Genomic DNA, 24,330 nt, shown 5'->3' on the forward strand with positions numbered 1-24,330 from the left:
TTAGTGAGGGTTGTGCCGTGCTTGCTGACTGAGCGGTTGAGTTTCAGCGTAGTTCTAAAGCTTGCCGGGAACGAGAACAAAAATGTGAACTCTCCCGAAGTCACTTTGCAGTGTCCCGTGCGAACCTGAACGAGAGAACGAGGCCTTCTCTGTGCGCTGCGCTCAAGAAACGTCGAGGGACGCCCGACTTCGGTTATGAGCATCATGAGCGACATCCCTCCGGACAGCGGATGCAGTCCCCTGACCATCGGGATCTCCTTCCCCCGGCGGGGCGGTCTGTTACGTTTCGCCTACGACGCGCGGTATAGCCGGCGCGGATGCAACGGACGCGGGGGCTTCGTTCAAAGCGGCAGACATTTTGGCCCGTTCGGCGCCGCCGCTACGCCTCCCCGCCAAGCGCGTCCAGGCATGTTCCAATGCCACGTGTCTTCATGTGCGTGTGTGAGTGTATGTGCATATTGGTGCCCACGCTTGTCGAAGCGCGGCAGCCGGGGAGAGGAGCTCCCCCCAACTGTGAAGCGAGGGGTCTGACCGGCGCCGACACGACGTGTGAGCCACCTTATCCCATTGTGCCCGAGCGGCACCGTCACGTGCTCGTCTATAGAGGGGTTCCTTCTTGCCCTCAACTGCGAGAGTATAAAAGCAGCTGCCCCCGGACGCCAAGGAGAGGCTCCGATTTCTTCTGTTGAGTAACGTGCTCTCCCGTCTCTCTACTTCGGTCAACCTGACCGCCAACTCTTTGCGATGTTAGAATAAACAAGTTGTTTTGTTGTTACCAGTCGACTCATGCTTTGCCGGGACCTTCGGATGCTTCCAGTTGTACCCCAGGCCGCCAGGCCAACGCTACCCTTGGGGCTTGCGACCCAGGTGCAACAACGGGCGTCAGCGCCGAGTTCCCAACAACTCGTGCCAACGGTGCGATTACAACAGCGAGAACGAGAGCGAACAATTTTTCTGATCAGTCAGTTACGCCGAATCAGACGCTTAAGCGTGCGTTTTCTCCTAGTTTGTAGTGACTGTATACTTGGCTGTCTCCGTGATCCTGAGGATGCCTACACACGCGGGTCGCGCGCTTTATTTTGGAAGTATATAGGTTGCACCGGGCTCAAGTTTGCAATGCGAGATGGCGTGCGCCCTCTGCCCGCACGCCTAGTGTTTATGTTTACGCTGGTGCTAAAGCGGTGGAAAATACGCTTCCTTCTTCAACGTCAGACGGGTTCCGGCGAAGTACCGATAAGCGATGTGCACGCATGCCGGCTTTGTAGTTGTCGCTCGTGCTGTGTTTGTAGCCACGGTGCGCAGTGCGACGTCCGCAGCCGCGCTAAAAGTGAGCGCGACGCTTGTTTACTGCTTCTCGTTTTATTTCTCGTCGTCGTCATGATGTCCCGCATAAAGTGCAAAAGCCACGCGAAAGAGCGACCCGTATAGCGTGGGTACGCGAAAAATCACGTAACGGTGAGCCGAAATGGATGGGGAGCTTTTTAATATCGGTGGGAATTATCTTCCCGCGCGCTCAGCGGGTTAGTAAAAGATCACGTTGATCAAAGGCGCGCTTGGGGAGGAGAGTGGGCGTCTGCCCCACTATCCCTGCCGTAGGTGCGAATGACTGTGCGTGGTTGACGCCTAGGCGGCCCGCGTTCCGCATATAACTGTTGGTGATCACTGGCGGTGAAATGATCAAGGGCGAGCAGGGATGGCTGCTAAACTTCAGGCGCGGTGTCTTCCTTCCCGGGCAGCCTTCCCGCGCCCCTAGTGTTCCAAAACCCCTATAGTTTAAGCTCAGGGAGAGTGGTAGTTGGAGATCGCTGACAGATGCCGTCCTGTAGCGAACATAAAAATAGGCAGAAGATGATGATGATGAATCCAATTTGCGGAGTCGCTGCGAATGTCGCGCTTGTACGAACCGTTCGCCCCCGCTGCCGGCATTGTTCACAATGCCAGCGCTGCGACAGCGAGTTCTCGTAGTCACCAAGTGAGATATTGCAGCTTTACATGGTCCGCGCATTACGCTATGCTTGCTGTCTTAATTAGTAAGTGAATGTTAACTACAGTCTCTATGGCCCATATAATTAACATATAGACTCGTGTAAGGACCGAACTTTCTTGTGACGGTTTTGATGAGCCTTACATGTAGTGCTTACATGGGACTGGGCCACGTGACCCAATTTATCCAACTACGTGTATGAAGTCTGCCGTTAGCCTCTGCGATCGACTCCTCTCGCCATCTGGTAGCGACGCACCAAAGTATGCTGCGCGCGAAAAATTTCCTGTTGAGCGTGATCGGAATCAGCGCACCGAACGCGATTGCTTCTCGGTTGGATTTCTTTTTATTATTGGCAGTCAAGTTGGTGAGGGTGTAGCCCTCACAACGATGCAGCCCTTACGCGGATTTGTACGGTAAGGATATTACATTGTGTAATTGTCTTGTAATGCCTAGCTATACTTGAATGTGGCGCGAAATACATGTATTTCGAAATACATGTATTTCGTGAAAAGGGACCGAAAGAAGAAGACCGTGAAACGCCAGTGGCACTTCACTGTCTTCTTTTTTCTGTCCCTTTTCACGAAATGTGTTTAGCGCCACAATCAAGTACACTTAGGAAACTTAAGCGCCAACTTGCCCAAGAAAAAGCCCTTTTGGAATGTCTTATACTTCGCTGTCACTAGTACTGCCTCGCCTTCACTGCGGGAAGCCGCCCCTCTCGCTCCCCCCTTTCTCTCTTTTGTTTTTGCTGTGAATCCGAGTATAAGCGGTGCAGCGCATGAAAGCTATTGATTTTGATTTTGAGTGAATCCGACTTGGCCTCATTTCGATTACTGGGTGAAATATATATATATATATATATATATATATATGACATCTGCATGCAACTGGCGATGTTTCCATCCCTAATGAGTGTTGTAAATTACTAGAAGAGTCATTTTTTTCCTGTGTCTTGTCGTTAGCGTGCACGCACTGCCTACTGGACAGAGAACCAATACTGAGACACATATAGTTCACAGGCAATTCACGCACCTTTGTTAAAGGACCCTGCAGTCACTGAAGTCTGCAGGCTTTATTCAGGGTAAAAAAAAAAGAAAAAAAGGTCACGCAAAGCAATTTGAAGCGAGGTGAACATACAGCAACATATCCATTCTCTAGGCATATATGCTATACCTACAATTAAAAAGTAATTGTTGGTTGGCTACCTCCTTCTTTTTAAAACATATAATAAAATTGGTCCTATGTACATATGTAAATATATTGTGTTTGTGCATGGTTTTCACAGTGAAAATTAAAAAGATATATGTTGAAGTGAGAAAATACGATTGAGATAACCGCCGCTGGTGCTTCTAATTCGCTTGTCCTCTTATTGTCAGGCTTTGCAGAAATAAAGCGAAAGTATTAATTAAAAGCAGCGCACGTCGTACCGACAATGACGCAGTAACCTTTTAGCCACAATAATATTTTAAGTGAAAAGGTAGACGCAACTTAAAAGGAACTTCAAATGTACTAACGTATAAGAGTATCATGTAGCAGGCATACTACAGGGGAAACCGCTGGCACGCGTGCTCATTACTTTTTCTTTCTATTTTGAACAAACTGTTGCACAGTAGTCGCTGAAAGCGCACTTACTGGCTGCGTCGCCGACTTCCGTCTCACTACAAGATAGTCGTTGTTCTAAAAGTTTCGTCGAGAACGAATTCCACAGAACGAAAGTTTCTGCCAGCAGCGCTAGTGTCACGACCATCTACACTCTGGCCTTGCGAGGACTCTCTCAAGAATTGAGAGAAGAGAAAAAAGATAATAAAGGTTACTGAACGTCCTGGCAGTCAAGGTTTTGTTTCGTTGTTTTTTCCGCCTTAAGTAATCAGCTGGGGCGAGGCGTCAGCTCGCCTTGCCTTTTCCCCTCGCAAACACGTCTCTCAGCGGATTGCCCCCGTTTCGCCCGCGCCGTAGCCCCGCACCGAGCTCTAGGTTATATGGCCGCTGACGATGCTATCGCGCGAAGCCCTCCTTCGCAGGCGCCGCCATGTACGTACTTACGTACCACGTGGAGGCATCAGGCGACCCTCCGTACGTCCGTGGCCTGAGCGGGCTGTATCCCCGCGGCGGGCCGATTAGATAAGCGGCTGCGACGAGTCTCCTCGTCGAAAACCAGCCCCGAAGCGACGAGAAGTCTTGCGCGATCAGGGGGCTCCTCGGTCGCTACTCGAAGACGCGGTAAACTTTTTCCTCTTTGGCACGGTACCCCGATAACGTCACACGCGGCGTGCCCGGAGTGAATTAAAATCTGTCTCGATCCCACGTCGCCGTCGAAGAAAAAAAAACAGAAAAGAAAAATGCCCGACGCACACGCACGGTGAATGTAAACAGCTTGGAGGATGTAGTTTTTCACGACGAGTCGTACGGGTATACTCATTTCCTGGCCGCCTGATCGAGGGTCGCTGCTTGCATTACCGGCCGTAGAAAATAAGTGTGTATAATCAGCCGTAGGATATTTTACCTGTTACAAAACAGAACGATTGAAATAGGCATTCGAAGAACAAGCGTTTAGCACAGCTTGAGATAATCCTGCCGTACATCATAGCTCTCCGATTTAAGGATCCCCCAAATTGCTGTCCATTGCACAGTCGTAGCTTTGGTTACCGTCGTATTGAAGGCTACAGCCTTCAATACGGTGAAATAATCACCTCGGAGCGCTTCGCTGGAGTCGATTACGGCCCTGGCTTCGGGACGAACTAGCGAGAGCTTGTAAAAAAGAGTGAAACCACGGGTTGTTAGTGAACTTGCACAGTCAGCGTGCGACGGTGAGCCACGTCAGTGGAACCATCACATTCTTCTCTATTGCTTTCAATGAAAATGGTTACGCGCAAAGTGTGTATTTGAGCCTAGTCCTTGAAAAGTAACAGCTGATCATGCTGCTACTTTCGCCCATCTAAACTGCAGTGATCATCTACATCATCTACGTATTTTTAAAAAGCGCGGGTAAATTCCAGGGCATTTCAGTTTTGCTTTCGAATTTGGCGCCTTGCGCTAGCACTGTTTAGTGCTCGAACTCCATGTTCGCTCAGCGCTTCGAGAGCACGCGAACGCTTTTGCTCAGTTTAAACGCGTCGCTCTACAACCTTGCAAACGCGGCGATAGTCCCTTTTCCTGCGCAAGCGAACGAGACGCAATAAACGGGTGGCAATTTCACAACCTGGGAAGTACAAGCCGCACCCGCTTGGAGCGCTGTCCTCTGCGCACGCGCTTTATCTGTCCGGAACGGTAGTGATTACTGTCCCGTTCTCACTTCTTGACAAAATCTCTCTGCTAACGGTGAGTGAATGCGTCGTGCTCTTTCGCTGCACTGCGGGTGCCTTCTTGGATGTGTGTGTGCCCTCCCTGGACTTAGCATTGCCAGCAACCACGCAAGGGGAAACTACTTTAACCCGCGCAGCGACCGACGCCAGTCTTTCATTCCCGACTACTGGCGACCCCGCGGACGACTCCGAAAGTTTTTTTTTTTAAAACAAGCTCGGCTTTGCATCGAAGATTCTCGCATCTGCTGCAAAATTTGTGCCAGCGTCTCTCGTTTCCAAGGCCAGAAAATTGCTCACGGCTAGGTTACTCACTGTAGACCGCAAAGAGGTGAGCTGTTGACGCACCGGTGTTGAGCATCGGAAGCGGTGGATAACCGCTTACTTTCCGAATGTATTGCAGCCACTCGTTCCCACTCGCTCACATTCGCGCTGCACTTTCGCTCGCGTGCTGTGCATTGCGTACTCACGTTGGTGTCTCTTCGCACGTTGATAACGCTTTTGCAGTGACTGCGAGTCCTGTCAATAACGGCGAGCTTTTTTCTTGCTGATTATCAAGTTCTTAGGCTTAGTTTGAACTCTTAGCTGCGAAAGGCCGGCTGTCTGCCTAGCTAGTGCACCCGGCGCTCTGCACTCGTTAGGTATGTTGTGAATGTTTCCTCGGCGTTGCTTTGTATGACACGAAAAGAAGGAAACGGCTCATCGGGCGCAGCTGTTTCCATCCGCTCCGTGAGCAGACAGGTGCTACGGATATCGCATGTATGCAACTTTCGTTGCTGCAGATTGTGTGACAGGCCGCAATCTGCTTGTCGCCGATTCTTATGTACTTACGCTTGTCTCGGATTTCTTCGCTACAATTGTATCGGAGGTAGCGAATGCCTTTAGTTCTGAATCGTAAAGCAAACCAACGCATCGGCACACCGACGGGTTGTAATTAGAGTGCTTGCTAGCAGCTCTCTCAGACAGTGTGTCGCGCATCAGCGGTCACGTAATGCGCACGATTTTTGACGGTAGACGGCGAACAATTGAGAAGTGACAACGCTGCACGCAACTGTTCTGCGTCTGTCGTCGTCGAGTGTTAGTGTCGTTGTACAATTTGGTGAAGCGCTATTTCATGAACAAGCTTGTTTGCGTGACCCCGTGTTGAATGGTGTTGCGCCCGGCTTCTCGGAACCAAAACGGCAAGGTCGAAGTAAATGTTTGTGCTACGTCTACGCCACAGGTATTGGGACATGCGAGTACTATGACGAGGTTTCGTTCGTGTACATCAATAACGGCGCCTTACCTTCCCTATTCATACTTTTAGAACATTGTCCAGCAAATCAGCAGAGACCGCCAAAAGCAGGTGCGTTTGCAGTAAATTGGTCGTTGGAAGCAGAGTTTAAGACAGTTTGGGAAGCACAGTCTCCACATTGTTTGCTTTTTGCTCATGGAAAGGCTGCCTGAGCAAGTTCCTCACTTCATGTACGTGAGAGCTGAACAAATTTTGCGGCACAATCAATCTCGGTGATAGTGCATGCAAACAAGTGGCACCAACTACGCAAAATTGTGCAGTTTCTGTGTAATCATTGGTTCATTGAAAGATTCCATTTCCACTCTCATAAATTTAAGAATTTTCCTCTCTTCTTGTGCGCTAGTGAAAGTTGTACAGATGTAAGCAAACTTGGCTTTTGCTGTGGCTACTGAAATCCCGTCTACCCCCATCGACGCCATAAATCATGAAAAAATAGCAGGGTCTCCACCGTATTCTTCTTTTAAATATTGTGTGCTTTATTGAACTTGAGTGAGTGCCTGAGCATGTTCCTCACTTGACGTACATAAGAGAGTCGTACCGAGGAAAAGGGCTCCCAGTTATTGACAAAACTCCTGCATTCATCAGAGTTTTGTCAGTCTGAAAATTCGGATAGGAAATGCTCAGTGTGGGTGGACGGTATAGTGCTCATTGAGAGTGTGAGGTGACTTGTATAATTTGCTGCTCTGAAATAGCACACTTTTTCAGTAATGCAAACTTAATAAATCTTTTGAGGAGAAGCTCTTTGTATGTCAAAAACATTAGCTAAAGCTTGTTGATCAAAGGACGCACGCATCATTTCATTGCAGCCATTTTGTTTGGACACTTTGCAATAGCCTTTTTATGTTTGTTACTGCCTAAAATGACCATGGGTGCATGAAAACAGAGAATATGCTGACTTCTCATCCTTTTCTGGCAGGCACATACCAACCACTCTGTCCATCCAGACAGCGATTACATTTTTTATTGGCTTTAGCATGTTCGGGAGATAATGTTACTCGGAATGCGTATGACTTGAGGCGAGTAGACTGGGACACTTTGTCTTGTGTTTTGAGTTGGTCCGTAAATAATGTGCACCCTTATTAGCTGTCGTTTTGCGCAGCTGTGTCCGGATCAGGGGTTCAGTGAGATTCGGCTGCTGTGTATGAGGTTGTGGGTTTGTTTCATAGCCACATTTCGATAGGGGGCAGAGTGAAAAAATAAAAACTCCTTTTGTGCGAATCTCCGGGTGATCGCAGAGAGTCGAAATTAAAACGGAAATCCCTGACTGGCAGCACATCTCGCAGGCTGCGATTGCTTCGGTACACTACACCCCTACCGGTTAATGGACTCTTTTATCTTCACAAACAGTTCGGTGTGATAGCCTTCAGTGCCTACACGTGTTGTGTCGCTGTGGGCTATGAAATCTACACTTGAGGGGGGAATCAGTTCCAACTGGTAGAGCATTCTTTCAAAACTCTCATGTTTGTTTTTCATTGATGGAGAAGGGACAACTGTTAGTGGAAGAAAGAAAGGTCGAATTTCCTGTTCTGAAATTTCAAACGTAGAATGTGTGCTTACAACAGCAGTGTGGTTCTCGTGGATTATTTTGCATTGCCATGCATTTCGACTGCCTTTATGTTGGAAACAATCAAAATTTGTTAGCGTAACTGACCAATGTAGCGCAAGTTTCAACTTTGAGTTTATCAAAACGTGATTGCAGGAATAGAATATGCAGAAGAGGGTCCCAACGTCAGGTGGCTGTACCAGGACACTCTGTATATAATTGGTAGAAGCGAATTGCAAACGATCAGAAAAATAAAAATTTAAGCAAATAAAAAGCCAACCAATCTTAGAAGTAGGTAAAAAAAAAGCAAAGTAATCAATTCAAGGAAAACATAGAAAGCCAATGTAAAATTGTAAGAATAAGAAAGTTATCTACAAAGCCAGAAATACGATCAAGAAATAGAAACTCCAACTAGCAGGTAAAGTATAGGACTGAAGTAGCATAAGTGACAATTGGGCATGTAGTTCTTTGATGCCCCTTTATGCTAGGCTGTTTGAACGTGCTTAGGCGCGAAGCATTGAAAACATTTAGCTGTACTGTGGGACCTCTTAGGTTCATGGGAGACAGCTCGGTAGGAATGCAAGAATAATAGGGCTACTACTCTTGTAGTCATTGTGCGTCATGAAGGACCTTTTCGTTATCCAAATACCACAGTATTGTGCACATGCATGTATATCTACCGCACATTTCTCGTAATCCCTCCCAAAAACTCGGCCGTGATCAAATATTCGTTTTGTCATAGTATTGCTTGCAGTGGAAAAGTTGTTGGATGGGACCAGATGTTGGGCAAGTGATGTTGATAGTAGGCCTTAGTTCTTGTAGTTGGCACATGATGACTCTGGACCAATGTTTTATTATGGATATGCTAATGCACGTGCAGGAGTATTAAATGAGTGCTTCAGTTATGAACTTCCTATTTGCATATCCATGAATTTGATAATTAACGTATTTGATTGGCCACTTAGTGCGCCACTGGTTTGGCCTTGATAAAAATTGGGTCTGTTCACATTTCACTTCATTGGAGCATTGGCAAAAAGCCCAAGTTGTTGAACTTGTGCAGTAGAGAAATGACCTCAGTTGACTTGCGCAAAAGAAACAAGAATCTGAAGGTTTCACTGGCTGTGTGCTTAGGTTAAAAAAAGTAACACTTAGAAGCGGATGTAAGTGGTCGCAGTCAACAGACCTGCTTTACTTTTATTGCAGCATTCTGTTCTAACTCTTGCTGCTGTTGTGGAGCTGCTGCTTTTTTTATGCCTGTGCTTCAGACTAAAATTAGGCTAGTCGTTTCTTCTGAGGCAGGTATTTTTTCAATTAAGTAGAAGCAGTGAAGAAGCAAGAACATAGTGGAGAACCTATGTCGGTATTGGTGAGTCTCTTTAAGGGAGTGAAAAAGAAAAATTTACTTGAGCTTATGAGTAAATCACACTTCTACAGTAGTAAAAAAAAAAGCAACTACTACCATGTGAAGATACTTGTCAAGCCACAAAAGACTCAAAAAACGAAAGATGGGTGGGTCTTTAACTTCTCGCACCAGCTTGCTGTGACACCCTGAATGTTGACAGCGTCTGCTTAGGCCTTGGGCCTAATTATTCTTTAAGAGAGCCAAAGGCTAAACGTGGCAAATTTTTGAGAACAGTTACTGTGCTTCAGCGTCCCAAGTAAAGAAAGAAAAAAAAGACAGGGTAGGCAAATATTGGATCACCTAGTTTATAAAGTATCATACCCAACACGGCGTCAAAGAAGATATGACCAGGCACATCAGAGACGTAACCGTCCCTCCAATACCTAAGAATATGCATCCCACCCACCATCAGGGTAGACGGGAAAGCAGAGCATGCAGTATACAAAAAAAAATTCGGCAACAGCAAGGACACCGCATTTGTAGACTTGGCTAGATACAGACACAAGCGTGCCTACACAGCAGTGGTGATAAATTGCGAGGGAAAATGCATGACGAGCGCTACAGTCAACACGCTACATGCAGAAACCGCAGAGGAAATAGATATCGCGCTAGCCATAGCACAAACACAAGCGGGCATAATCATCAGTGATTTCCAGAAAGCGACACGAAACTTCGCCAATGATCAAATCTTCCCAGCGGCACTAAGACTCCTAAAATTAGCTAATAACCACGACATAAGTGTCTATCTCACCTGGACACCTGCTCACACACTGCCAGACGTTAGCAATGAGGTGGTGCACCGGACCGAGAGCTTACGGACCGAGCGTCGGTTAGCCCCGCCTCACTGACTACCGGCGGATGGGAGTAGGAAGATCGAATGACCAGATTTCACGAAATAACACAACACCATAGATTGCAGAGGTGCACATTCCCGCCGCTGCACCCAAAATTAAGCAAAGGTCAGTCTGTCGAATGGCAGCAATTAGACCAGATCCCATCAGAGTCCAGCCATCAAGCACCTAATACACGCAGATTTATACACGACTGACAAGTGCAGACATTGTGACTCTAGAGCCACTCTGGAGCATATCCTATGGGAATGTACGGCTGTAATGCAGAATAACTGTGGTGCAGCCTCAAACAGCGACAGTCTCCGCACGCGCTGGGAGTCTTCGCTGCTCAGCTCAGACCTGCAGCACCAACTCTGGGCTGTCCAGCGAACCGAGGAAGCTGCCAAGGGCCAACAACTCTTGGCCGAAATGTAGGCCCACCCAACCAAATCGCAGGGCACTCAATAAAGCTATTTGAATGACTGAAAAAAAAAAACTGCTTTGAAATTTATGACATAGCATTGTCATACTGGCACCGGGGCTTCGGTGCGAAATGCAAAAATCAAACTCGGGCCTTATTTTCTCATCTAGTAATCAACCTCTTACCACTAAATTAATAGTTCCGAAAGCGCACTTATCAGTCTAAACTGATTTAGCTTGTCACTTTAATGTTTCTTTAAAGTGTGTGCTGGTAAAATCGGTGGAAAGCCTATAATTCACAAAGTCTTAAGCAATTTGAGAAGCATGGGTGGGCACACATGTGAGTAACCTTTGGCTATGTCCACTGTCACCACCACTGCATTTGAATCCGTGAGCAAGCTTCACAAGTAGAAAAGTAGAGGCAGAGAAAAGGAACTTTGCAGGGTGTTAACTTGCTGCAACCCGCAACATTTTTCCAATATAGCGGACCATGGGTCCTTCAATGCTACAGCTATGCAAGCAGCTTTCACCTAGTAGAAAGCCATTCTTTGGTTAGTACTACCACAACCTATACTGCAGTGTCGCGAGTATGGTAAAAGCTTTGTTTTTCTTGTCTTGCTGTAGCTCTTGAAGTATTGGCATTAAGTGTGTGTGTGGTCCACAACGCATGTAGGATTAGGAAGCAGGTCAACACATATACACTAGGGATTTTTCTTTTTTTTTTGCATCATGATCTTTTTAAACATTTTTAGCGTTAGTCGTGGTACAAATACCACACAAAACTAAAGTGCAAGGACAAGGACCTTGTATGGGCCCCATGTCCAATATAGTGGACAGTTCCAGGGAGAAGAGTAGGTTAAAGAACTCTTGGAAAAGTAATAGGTAGTCTGCATTTCAGTGTTGCAGTGCACAACATTGCATAATATACAAACATTTGGCAAAGAGTGGCAGCGAAAGTTGCATGCCAGGTCTCGGGAGGTTAAATATGCCAGTTGCAGTGAACTGCTGGCTACTCGGCAGATGGCAGAGAACCCTTTCAATGTTTCTAATGGTCCTCGCGTAAAATACTCCGGAATCAACTGATCTTTGTGAAGATCTCAAAAACTGGATAGAGATTATGATGCGAGGAATTTGGGGTTTACGCTCGGATGATGCTCTTGATTGAAGGGGATCGTGCCCTTCATTTTACTTATGCGCGGCGGTAGATGTCGGTTATAGCAAAGCTGTCTGGCCACGACTGCATGATGGAATTTTATATGGAAGGCTGGACATGGCACCAGTGCTCAAGCCTCACTTGGTCTGCCTCATCTTCTTCTCGGGTGCCATCAAAGCTTTGGTTATATCGCTACATATAGCACCCCCCTCAGTTCCCATTCTGGTATAAAGGGGAACAAAGCAAAAACCACAGGCAAAAAGGAGTGCAGAAAACGGGACGAGAACATGAGAAAACAGAGGAACTGATAACACTAAAGTCAAGGATCGACGTACGAGCTATGTACAGTATCCTACATACATTTGACAAAGGATTTAGCTACGCACTCAATTGTAAATGTGAAGGCAGCTGATTGAGTCTTAAAGGCACTCTGGTATATGTCCCTGGTTGTGGCATCGAGGTTGCAGTCTGAGGAATGTTGGTACAAGGTACCTGCCGTAGGAATGATAGGAGTCACTGGGTTGTAGCCGCTTCTGATGGTGGATGTGCCAGTGGTGCCTTTGTGATTACGCCACTACATGACCTATGCCTGCTGAGAGGTTGCATAGATCTGCAAGATTTTGTTTGTTTGTTGTGAATTCTCAACTTTCACTTTGGAGCAACAATTGGTCGAAAAGTATTTTCGAACATTCCCACCACACAAACACATTGGGTGCAGTTTTGTTACCTTTATTTATAACATAACTGTTGCATCATGAAGGCTAGGAAGCAGCTAAAGAGAAATGTGCACACGTGGAATGCAGTTGGGATTGTAGTGTGAGAGGACTTTGGTGCAGGGTTAGGAAAAACTGTTGTGCTGTTGATGGCAAATGGTAGGGGCACAGCCATAGGTTTAACTCTCAGAAGTCTAGTCTAAAGAGGGGGTGCCATCATGCTGACATCTTGCACCAAAGTTTAAAGCGCATTCTGTAGTGCATTTAGATTGTATGCCTCCAGGGATCCCATTGCATGAGAAGCATATCTTAAAAAAAAAAGAAAAAAAGAAATTGGGGCATGGTATACCTAGTGTCAGCATAATTTAAATTGCTTGTTGTGTGGTTGCTCAAAATGTTGACGGAATGGTTTGTGTGAAACGTGCGAAATGCTGTTTCCGCAAAAGCCTGTTTGCTCACTGTGTTCAGCAGATGTGAACTCATTTGCCTTGCTGACTTAGCTTCAGCAGGGCTGTTCATCAAAATGCTATTGTGAACCTAATGTGTTAAGTAATGAAAGTTTACATCACAAGCTGTTGCCAGGGATGGGGCATGAAACTGCAGCCTTGTTCTCAGCAATGGAATGTCTTGGGCATAGAACTACTGTGGCAGGTGCCATCTTAATGTTTCTAACACTATAAGAGTACAGTATGATTTTTTTCTTAAAGGGAATGCCTAAATGATAAATTGGACGTAACAGCATGGGTTCTTGAGCATTATCGGAGGAAATGGTCTTATACGAAGGGTCAATACATACATAGTCTGCAGGCTTTCATGTCATATCTTGGCAGTAATTGATGGCAGCGTACTAATGTGATGTTCCCTTTAGGAATGGACTATACTGTATAACATTGTGTCTTCCTATACTCATTTGTTGTTTTTTTGCCTCTGTGTGTGGTGCAGTGCTGCTGTGGGACGAAGCGCGGGATGCACGACACGGGCCAGAGTGAGGGCCACCTCAATGGTGTGCTGCACAGCGAGCGGGTGGCCATCCTAGATGCAGGGGCCCAGTATGGCAAAGTCATTGACCGGCGCATACGTGAGCTCTGCGTCGAGTCTGTCATGCTGCCCCTGACCACCAGCGCCAAGACACTCGTCAGCCAGGGATACAGGTGGGTTGGACTCCTCACCCGAAATACAGTCAGTGTTTGGGTTTCTTTCGGTAACTGTAGAAACAAGGAAGAAATCTGCTGTTTGAGCACTTCCTATATAGACTTCGGTAGCTTACAGTGTTGATTTGTCTTGAGCATTTTCTCCTTGTCTCACTTCATACTGCCTCACTAGTTTATTTTGCATCAACATGTGAAACACTCCAGTTTGTAGAAGTTTGTGGCCGTATGTCGTTTCAAGAATTGGATTTACGCTTTCAGAAAAGCTTCAGAGCACTGATCGTAGCTTCTGCTGCATTCTTTTCGTTTTCTTTCTCTTACCTCCTTGCTTAGCTGCAAGCCTGCTGTACTTCTGTGGCACACGCAAGGCTTAGTGTATAGTTTAATTGAAAAGCCCTTGGCCCATCTACGTGGATGCACCTGGCCATATTATGTCACTGGTCGCTTTCATCTGAACCGCCTGCGCAGTACCGGGCAAGATGCTTAGGTTAAGCTACTGTTGTGTGTTCATCACCTACAGGCACCTACAACTGTCGGCAATGCGGAACGAGATTAAGGTACAGAGGAAAATACTGTGCCCCATTTGGGTAGAAGCTTCCACGATTTTGTCTGACGATAAAGCAGAAGTGTCTTCGTTTGAACCAGCATTGGGAGGTCTGCTGCATCATGTGACACTGTGTGGCATACAGTTCAGGGGTGCTACTAATGTTTGCAAGCAAGGCCAGAAGGCTTTTCTTCTGGTGGTGATGTTTCACCGACACCAAGGTGCTTGCAGGCCTTAGTCGTCTCCCGAGTGCCCTCCGCTTTTCATCAGCAATTCTCCCTTTGGAGATGTGGCAGTTACTGAAGCAATCGTAATCATTGGTCTGTTTTACGTCCACTCCAACACCAAAGGCTTAATCACCTCCTTACACATTTGCTGATTTCATCGTGCCACATGATTCTTGCTGTTTACTGTGCACCCGCTGCGGTAGCCCAGTGGCTACAACGTTGCGCTGCAGAGCTCGAGATCGCGGCATGAAATCCTCACCACGGCGGCCACATTTCAGTGGGGGCTGAAAGGCAAGAACGCCTGTGTACTTGGATTTAGGTGCACATTAACGAGAACCCCAGGTGGTAAAAAATGGATCGGGAGTGCCACACTACAGCTTGCTTAATAATCCCTAGACTTTCAGTTTTTTTCTTTTCTTTACTGCATTTCCCTTTCTCGGCAACCATTTTTTACTGCCCAAAAGCATTGGGTCTTCAAATGTGCCAGATGGAAGGAAAGACACGTAATTGTGGGAGAAAAGAAGCTAAGAAGGCGGTGTATTTTGCTGATGAAAGGAGCTGAGCGTTATTTCTTTTGTCATTCATTCATGCAAAGGATTTGTTACCAGTGTTTAGAGTTTTAAACAAAAAAAGCGCTCCATCTGACCATAGTTCATATTTCCTTCACTGTAGCACCTGTGATGATGTCCTTGCTTGGGAAAGGCTGTCACTCTAATGCCGTAGTGCAGGGAACAGCGTAAGGGTTGACGGTTTCAAATTGGGCATCTAGGTGCATAGCAGGTCGAACAACCTGATGCAGAAATATGGGGGAAAGGAAGGTTGTGGTAAAAGCTGGTAACTTTTCATTCCAGTCCATCAATTTTGTTTCTTGTTCAGCCTACCATTTGTCCAACTTTCTAGCAGGCTCAGAAAGTTGAGACATTCATGACCATATGCGGGAAGGGCTGGTTTCAGAAGCTGCATATAAAAATCTCCCTTGCTTTCAAGTTATGATTGCATTCTCGTACATTTGTGGTGCAGTTGCTTACTGCTGTTTCCTTTTACCTGCACTGCGTTCAGGGCCATCGTCATCTCTGGGGGTCCTGGCTCCGTGTATGCACCCGATGCTCCCAAATACGACCCCGAGATCTTCCAATGTGGCCTTCCGGTTCTGGGCATCTGCTATGGAATGCAGGTACGCTGACCATGCAAGCATGTCTTGAATCGTGGTTATGAACAACGTGCCAAAAGCCAAATATGCAGGGGCAACGTTACAGCCGTAAACACTGCCTCATAGATAATGCATAGCACTATTCTCAGCTGCGGCATCGACCCGAAACAGGCCTCTATGATTACGTACATGTAATGTAATTCCAACAGTTTTGCTGCATGGCAACCCAGATGAGTAAAAAGGTATAAATGATAGTGCATCTGCAACTGCAAGCTTTATTGCAAAATAAATGTTCCTGAAGCATAATTATGAAGCATCGCAAACTAACCTTACAGGCTCACTACATGCCTTGAATAGCTTTTAGCAACCACATTGTTGACTCAAGAACTGCTGCAGTTCAAATAGTGTGTGCTGTTGTAGTAAGACCAAATTTTGGATCTTGTGTATAGAAGGGTTTGTGCATTGAAGTGTAGGCTCTGAGAAGTATGCCTGACTCCTCTTTTAGTAACTGTTCTGATTACAGTATGTACATGAAACTAGCACATTGCATCTTTCAACTCGGAATAGATTTTTTTGTTGCTGTCAGTATAAGCTTTGTAGCATTTCAATTAGGAAGTTGTGAGTTTCATTTTCCAAGCGTGTCTCGCAGTTCTCTGTTCACTGAGTGGTGCATTATTGTTGTGCTGTAGTGATGGTGAAGAATAGAACTTCCAAATGCAGTAGCTGGAAATGGAATTCCTTATTTGGTGAACTTGTGCCCAGCAGAACTTCAACAAACAAAGTGCAATGATAGCCGCGAGCACAGTCGTCGGTCGTTGAAAATTTTATCTATGGGTCAAGTGCGTGGCTATTTATGCACGAATCATTGTATATTCCAGCATAATCGCTGGTGCTTGAGTATGTTCCAGAATATCCAGCACCATTAGTGTCAGGCATGCAATAGTATTAGACAAGATATTTTCATGATAGAATCAGCAACAGAATTAGTAATTTCCTATATGTTAAGATGCGTTTTGCTTCAAGCGATAACCTTGACATTTGCTATTTAGTAAAGAATGGTTGCCCTGAACAGCTAAACAATGCACACGTGCCAAACTAGTACAGTTGAACCTCGCTACAACGAAACTGACGGGGCGCGCGAAAAATTTCGTTAAAGCGAAATTTCGTTGAGGCGAAAACAGGCCAAAAACACTGTCAGGTTGGACCACATAGTCCCAAAACATCATTTATTTCCAAAGAAGTCGGTCAGCTTCTTCTGCTTCTTTTTTTTTGCCACGAGTGCAGTGGCGCGGCTTTCGCACTCGGTGAACAGTTGCATCGCGACGTCGTCATCGTGAGCACCGAAAAATCTGCGGATCACATCAAAAGCATCCATCACTTTTATTGCAGGTGGTGGCGCTAAGTCCTCCGCGTCGCTGTCATCATCCGATGATGCGTCGTTGTGGCGAACGCCCTCAATTATAGCTTCGTCACTCAGCTCCTCGTGAGCTAGCACTTCACTGTCAACAGCGATGTAGTCGCCGATGTGAACATCGGCCGGCACATCTCCGGAGTCCTGAAGGGCTGCCCATGCCGCATTGGCCTCTGTGGAGGGTGGAGCAATTGTACTGCAGCCTTCCTCGTCCGACGTGGAGTTCGCTGCCAGTTGAGCATCGGAGTGAAAGCCGGCGTGCACAAAACAGTTGTAGATGATACTGCGACTGGTTGCCGTCCACGCTGCTGAGACCATCTGTACAGCCATGTACAAATCCACTTCGATTGCCCGACCGGTGTCGATGTTTAACACCAGCCGCTGAATCAGTCGCTGTCGATAAGCGCTTTTAACGCTATTGATGATACCTTGATCCAGCGGCTGGATTAAAGCCGTGCAATTCGGCGGGAAGAATCTTACTTCCACGCTTTGAAGCTGAACGTCTTCAACGTTATGCGCTGAGCAATTGTCGATGAGCAAACAAACCTTACGTTTCTTTGCCGTCATGTCACGGTCGAAAGCGGTTAGCCACTCTTTGAAAACGGCCCGTGTCATCCAAGACTTCTTATTGGCAACATATTTGACGGGCAGGCTCTTGCCACCTTTGAAGCACCGCGGCTTCGCACTTTTGCCTATCACCAGTGGGCAGCGCTTGTCAGACCCGTCCATGTTGCAGCACAGGAGCACAGTCACACGCTTTTTGCTATGCTTCCCTCCGCTGCATGGCTGGCCCTTCATGTGAAGCGTCTTGGAGGGGAGGAGCTCGAAGAAAAGTCCCGTTTCATCGGCATTGTATATGTCTGATGTGGCATATTTCTCCATTAATTCCGGCACAGTAGCTGATGCCCAAGCAGATGCAGCGTCGGCGTCTGATGAGGCCGACTCCCCACACAGCACTTTAGCGACGATTTCATGCCTGGCCTTAAAACGGGTCAGCCACCCTGAGCTGGCTTTGAAATCATTGATGCCCAGCATACAGGCATAGCCAAGTGCCTTTTGCTGCAACATGTTTCCGCTGACCGGCATCTTCTTTGCGCGCACGTCGAGGAACCACGTGTACAGAGCCTTCTCAAGGTCCTCATGAGCCGCTTGCGTCAGCTTTTTCCGCTTCGCGGATGTCCCCGAAGAAAGAGCTTGCGCTATCGCGTCTTTCGACTTCAAGATCGTTGACAGCGTGCTCTGTGAGATGCCGAAGTCCGCTGCAACATCTCCCTTTTTCCTGCCACTGGATGCCGCGCTGATAATCCGTGCCTTCTCTTCAAGCGAGAGGAACTTCCGCTTTCTAGATGAAGTCGCCATGCTCGCATTCATTACAGCGCACTAGCAGCACAAGCACGAGTGAAAAAAACTAGGGCAAACGCGCTGCTGTTGCCAGGCTGCTGCGTCCTTTGGCAACGGATTGGTTGCGGCTCTGAATTGGATTGGAAGAAAACGGGAGCTTGCCCCCGCGCCTTGTCGCAAGGCAGCCAGCCCGATAGTCATCAACACCAAGCTATGGCGGTGATCATGTGCGTTTCAGTGAGTGGATTAGTTTGGTCCAGCGAATGTTTAGCGAAACAAAGCAGCGTGGGCCTATGGAAGTACATAGATGGGCGGCGATATGCTTGTTTTATTGTAAGATATATTTTTAAATCGAGCTTCGCATAGCAAAAATTTCGTTGAAGCGGAAACGCGCCCCAAAAATGGTTCGTTGTGATGAGAAATTTGTTCCATTACTTTGTATAGCGAGCTGACGGGGAATTGGAAATATTTCGTTGAAGCGAAAATTTCGTTGAAGCGACGTTCGTTGTAGCGGGGTTCGACTGTACCACATTTGAGAACCACTCGTGTGGAAGTTCTGTGTATATGTGCGGTAACGGAGTGCTTGAAAGGAAGTGGAAGATGATGCAGCAAGCAGAGGAAAGCAACACGATAGATGCGTTGTCAGCGAGAGAGAGTGTGTGGACTACAAAACAAAAATGCAGAAATGTGAATACTAAAAAAAAAAGAAACATGGGGGCCAGGTACTAATATTTGCTAGAATGCAAAAATTTGCTAAAAGAAAAAAGTCAGTGGCAGCAGTGTGAGCACGAGTGATGTTGCGGGCAGCGAGTCGCATGCATTTGTGCATGTGACCTTGACTCTTTGACTGGAAGCAGGACATCCTTGAGAGGAAGGGTATGCGAGCTTCTGTTTGAAATTTCAACCGTTTTTGGGCCTTACAGCCTTTTGGCTCTTTGCAGGCATGATTGCTGCCACGTGGTCTATGCTCTGCACTTGTTTGTAATGCCCAAATCAGGGGAAGGGGCCCTTTAGCAAGCGTGCGTTGAAAGTTTGGTTGCACAATATCGTTTCTTGTGATTTTATGCAACATGAAAGCGGAAATTTTCAGGAAAGCTGCCACGAATTTGAATTCATGAATTTCCAGGTAAACTCATGATTTTACATCAATTTTTCTGAAAAATTGTTGCAACAATGATTAATTGATGTCTCTTGCTAAGTGTTTTGCACATTACTTTTTTGATGCCCTCAGTGGAAAGTGCATCCTCGACTTTGAAGTTTTCGGCAGCCTTTGACGTCGTCTGCTGTTTGTCCCCTCTAGATGATCAACCGTGAGTTTGGCGGAACTGTGACGCAAAAGGACTCTCGAGAAGATGGGCAATTCAAGATTCTGGTGGACCAGAAGTGTCCATTGTTCAAGTGAGTTGTCGTGCTTGTTCTTCAAAGGGGTTCGCACTTTGCGTGGTAGAAGCAATAAAAGAACAACGCTGCTGTGAAGAATTACAGAGAGGCAAAGAACAAGATCAAAAGGGAAACAGTCTATAAAATTTTGAAGCACAGCGCCAGTAACTTCGCTGTTTAAGACAAGCTTTTGTTAGGATACAGTTATGAAGTTACTCTGCTTATCTTAATCATGTCTTTCATGACAAGTGCATAATTGAAGACTACATCGAAAATCTCCCAGTAGCTTGTAAAACTTCTTGGTCTCGAGGTGCTTTGTTTCTCAGTATCAGTGACATTGTAATGGAGTCAATAGTCCTTAAATACACCTTGTCAGGACTGTAGTGTTTATTTGTGATTCACAAAAGTTAAATTGCACGAAGTGCTTGAAAGGCAATAATGCCTTTTGGGACTTTTGAACATGGTCAAATTACATGCTGTTGAATTAATGGTAGTCAAATGTAGTACAGTTAAACCTCGATATAACGATGTTTGTAAAAATCGGCACATTACTTCATCATATATAAATTTTGCAGCAGAACGGATGCGAAAGTTTCGTTTACACCAATCGCCGCTGTAACGAGCACTTCTTTGGTGCGGCATCAAACCACAAAAGTGGTTGCTGGCTCTCAATATCAACAAAATGTATTTTTTGTTATTGAAATTAGCTTTTTAGACTGCCCAATTATTATGACTTCTCTAGCAACCTCCTTCTTAAAAAAAAAAAAAAAAAAGAATCTGTTGGTTACTGTACCGTGTATAAAAGGTTAAATTTCAATGCAGCGAAAGTGATATAACAAAGCAGAGTGCTGATGTTACCGACTTTGTTAGATTGAGGCTTAACTGTAGTGAGGACTAAGTTTACGTTACTTGGTCATTAGCACTGTTCCCCCCAAATGAACTTTTCACATTTAGGTCGACCGGGTGGCACCTTGCATCCTTGCACACAGTAGGCTACCTTTTTCTCCACATTTTGCTTTAGGCGATTCATTTTTCACCCATTTTACAGTTCCTTAGGACGGACGAGAGGAATGAACTTTTGTTGCATAAATAAAAATAAAAAAATAGCGTCCTTGGAGAAAAAAGAATGTCTTTGCTCACTGTTTTCCTATGTGCCGCCATTACTGTAAGGAATAACCTCGGCCATCTGCCCATGTTATTTTATTTCAGAGGCATGGACAAAGAGGAAGAGGCACTACTAACCCATGGCGACAGTGTTGATAAGCCAGCAGAGAACTTTAAGGTCATCGCTACATCGGGAACAACTGTTGCAGGTGAGCTGTGCAGTTTGGCTTTCTTTTAGGACGAGTAGCTTTCCTTGGCTCTTTCGACCATTTTTATGATTGGCAGCGACTGGTGGTAATTGGTTGGTGGTTTATGGTCGGGCTTGCTGTACAAAGGTTGCCAAGGGGAAGGGTGCGCACTCTCGTGCTCCCGAGATGTGAGAAGGAAGGAAGAAGAAAGGAAGGGCAGAGGGTACTGGTTGCACGTGAGCTTTGTAGAGAGCTCGGCAAAGAAAACACTTGTTCGTCCATTCGCCCACTTGCTGGTTTTCTCGCTTGCTTGTTCGTTCAGGCTGTTGACATCGGCAGTCATCGTCGGTGGTTTCCGTACAATTCATTGTTTGTTGTCTTGCTTATTTCTGGAAGTGCTGTCCATAAAAATGTGTAGAGCACTTGTGCATGGTTCAACTCGGGCCAGTCATAGTGGGCAGTTGCCAAAGTTGACCTGTGGTAGCATTTTGCTAGCACGCCCAAGGCATTTGTGGCGAGGCAGGCTAGCTGGGGTAAAACATTGGTGCTCTGCTGTTCAGCACTGTCAGTGTAATGTGATACCTTATTTGCTGGTGGTATTCAGCAGAGGTTGTGCTAGTAAAGTGCATGCAAAAACGGTTTGTGCATAAGCTTCTCGCTGATCATACATTCACCCTTGAACTTGTCATTAGAGCTGAACAAAAGCAACAGCACTAGCAAGATAATGATGACTGAGGCAGCAGTGACACCAAAATGCCTATTTGCAACAGCTTTATTAGAATGGAGCTTCGTGCTTATAAACAGTAAACCGATTTACTGAACATCAGATTTTTTGGACATTCCCAATAATTCAGACGCCACTGCGGCACTGCCACATACCCCATAGTCAGTGTATAACAACGTCTGGAATTTCAGACGCAAAAACCCTTCGCCGTCCCATTTTCCGGACATTCTGCCATTACCGCAGGTCCGAAACGGCTATAGTCGAAGCTACCACCGCAGGGGGTGTTGCATAATACCGGTTCCCTAAAGTCAGCTTCGCCGCCTACAGCGATGTGTTGCGGTGAAGCATAGCAAGAGTGGAAAGGGGCAGCTGTCATGGAACACCGTATTTCTTAATTAGGCAAGCACGCGCCTGCTGTCTTGTGTCCGGTGCAAGCACCAGTACATTAAGTGTGATAAGTGTGCTGGCAGGCCTTAAGAGCTGTGTCGGGATGTTTTCGTGGTGACTTGAGCCCGTGGAGGGAGTAAAATGCATGCACATATTTTTTCAGAGTGCCCAATCTTGGGGATGTTTTCGTGGCCCCTAGGGAGTTCGAAAAATCTGAAATTGACTGTACACAGTAAAAATTTTTAAACGTGAACCGGAAAAGAATGTGAACTGGATGTACAGTTATCGAATGGATAACGAAAACGAACAGATGCTTGCTACATCAACAGTCTTCATTTACTGTATTTAAATAATGTGACTGCAAATATAATGTGAGGAGTGACCTTCAGTCTGTCAGAAAAGGAAAAATGCATTACGATCATAATGCAAGGTGGTGCCCCCCCCCCCAAAAAGAAAAAGAGAGGGAGCGAATGACCGCAGGGCTTTCGCTCCCTCTGCCGTCGCAACTGCCGTCTCAACCTCAGGTGAAAGGATGAGTACTGATTACTTTGTCATCACAATCAAACATGGCAAAGCAGCTCATGGATTGGACGGTGATGCGCTGTGGGACTTCGAAGACTCCTTGATTCATCTGCCTACGCAACAGCGCTGATAACTTTGCTCAAGGTTACAATACACCGTATCTGCTTGAGTATAATGAGAGTTTCATTTTTTGAATTTCCACCCTCGTAATGCTCCTCATGTTATAGTTATTCGGGTTCGTGACCTGAACATACTGAGCCTTCTTTAAAATATTTTTTTTTCTGCCTGCTCACTGTGCTCTCTGTACCCACTGCCACCGGGCATATTGCACTGTATTTCTTCACCCGACTGTGGTTGAGCGCACGCACGGGCTACACTCTGTTTCTTGGAGGTGCAACGCAGTGAAACCTTGTTACTGTGAACACCACATTAACAAGCTTTTCAGATTAGCGAACTTTTCAGAAATCCCCTGCTGACTTCTGGTTTTAACTGTAACAGTTATTTCAGTACTACGAACTTCAGAATACCCAATGTTCCAGAATAACGATTGTTATTCAGTTTTCGTGTGATGTTAACGACGCCTCAGTACTACAAATTAATATTCAGAAATCGGGCGGCGGTGCGCGTGGCTTCAGAAAACCTAAAATGGCGCTTAGAAAAAAAAAAAAAGAAGGAACATGTGGCAGAATATATTTTATATGTATTGCGGAGGCGACAATGCATCGAGTTTTGTGATACCATGCTGAGTCCAGGCAAGTATAGCCTAGCAACGGAGGGGCATATCTTCTTTCTTTCACGGTTCTTTCTGCGCACGCCTCTTTCGCACTTCTTTCTGTGGTTCTACAAGCTACGTGCACAAAGAAATGTAATATTCGTACTTGGCGGGGATGCCACACGGTCGCGCTTTATACTTTCTGGTCAGTGTCGTTTATGCACACTTTTGCTTTGGAATAGTTCAGGTGTGTGGCGCGAGTTAGACAGTTGCAGTGTCCGCAGCAAGGAATGTGAAAAACAAACAACAAGAACCATTGCCCTTTGGAGGTGACATGAAGCTTCCTTTTTGCCAGTAGTTTTCTCAGTGTCTGCTTTGCGCACATCACTCTTATTATATGGTGCTTCGGGGGGGGGGGGGGGGTTGGAATCAACGGAAAATAGCAACGGAGCGGGTCAAGAGCCAACAGCGATGTTTTCGTGGGTAACTCGAACTGTAAAAATTTATGAACTGATGGGTCAATGGGCGGAATGGTTAATTTTGGGGCTATCACTATAACAACCTTTCAGATAAAGGAACGATTTTCAGCGGTGCCACGTGATTCGTTATATTGAGATTTGACTGCAGTCTGTGGTGGGTGCGTTGAGATGGCTGGCCACTTCACGCGCTGTCTTCTTGCGTAGCTGGCGTGGGAGATCATGCAATCTCAAGACTCGGATATGCATTGAAGCAAAATGCAATCCGAAGCGTGTCCCTCTGAGGCAGGCACCCTTCACGACACTAGCACTGTGACAGCAAATGTTAGAGTAAGATGTCTTTGTTTCCCTGCGCGCGTGACACTATGCTTGTTATTG

At 46.2% G+C, this 24,330-nt stretch overlaps 2 protein-coding genes across 7 annotated transcripts in view; one reads left to right on the forward strand and one right to left on the reverse strand.

Moving 5' to 3' along the window:
• The window catches only part of LOC142576196 (nicotinate-nucleotide pyrophosphorylase [carboxylating]-like), a 39,549-nt gene extending 33,534 nt beyond the window's left edge, over positions 1-6,015 (reverse strand). For 3 of the 5 annotated variants that reach the window (XM_075686213.1, XM_075686212.1, XM_075686211.1), the window contains exon 1: positions 5,754-6,015. Coding sequence is in view for 1 of the 5 variants with exons in the window: in XM_075686209.1 (XP_075542324.1) it covers positions 4,032-4,044 (13 nt within the window). In the remaining 4 variants the exon portion in view is untranslated. Of the gene's footprint in view, positions 1-3,616; positions 3,713-4,031; positions 4,222-5,753 lie in introns of those variants that run through there. The other 2 variants (XM_075686209.1, XM_075686214.1) reach the window with 2 other exon arrangements.
• Positions 5,169-24,330, forward strand: part of bur (GMP synthase burgundy) — a 48,269-nt gene continuing 29,107 nt past the window's right edge. The window contains exons 1-5 of one of the 2 annotated variants that reach the window (XM_075686207.1): positions 5,169-5,302; positions 13,581-13,789; positions 15,617-15,731; positions 19,760-19,857; positions 21,049-21,152. In XM_075686207.1, the coding sequence (XP_075542322.1) occupies positions 13,605-13,789; positions 15,617-15,731; positions 19,760-19,857; positions 21,049-21,152 (502 nt within the window). In that variant the 5' untranslated portion in view covers positions 5,169-5,302; positions 13,581-13,604. Of the gene's footprint in view, positions 5,303-5,355; positions 5,615-13,580; positions 13,790-15,616; positions 15,732-19,759; positions 19,858-21,048; positions 21,153-24,330 lie in introns of those variants that run through there. The other variant, XM_075686208.1, reaches the window with a different exon arrangement.

Source organism: Dermacentor variabilis, chromosome 3 (genome assembly GCF_050947875.1).
Source record: "Dermacentor variabilis isolate Ectoservices chromosome 3, ASM5094787v1, whole genome shotgun sequence".
Classification (NCBI taxonomy): domain Eukaryota; kingdom Metazoa; phylum Arthropoda; class Arachnida; order Ixodida; family Ixodidae; genus Dermacentor; species Dermacentor variabilis.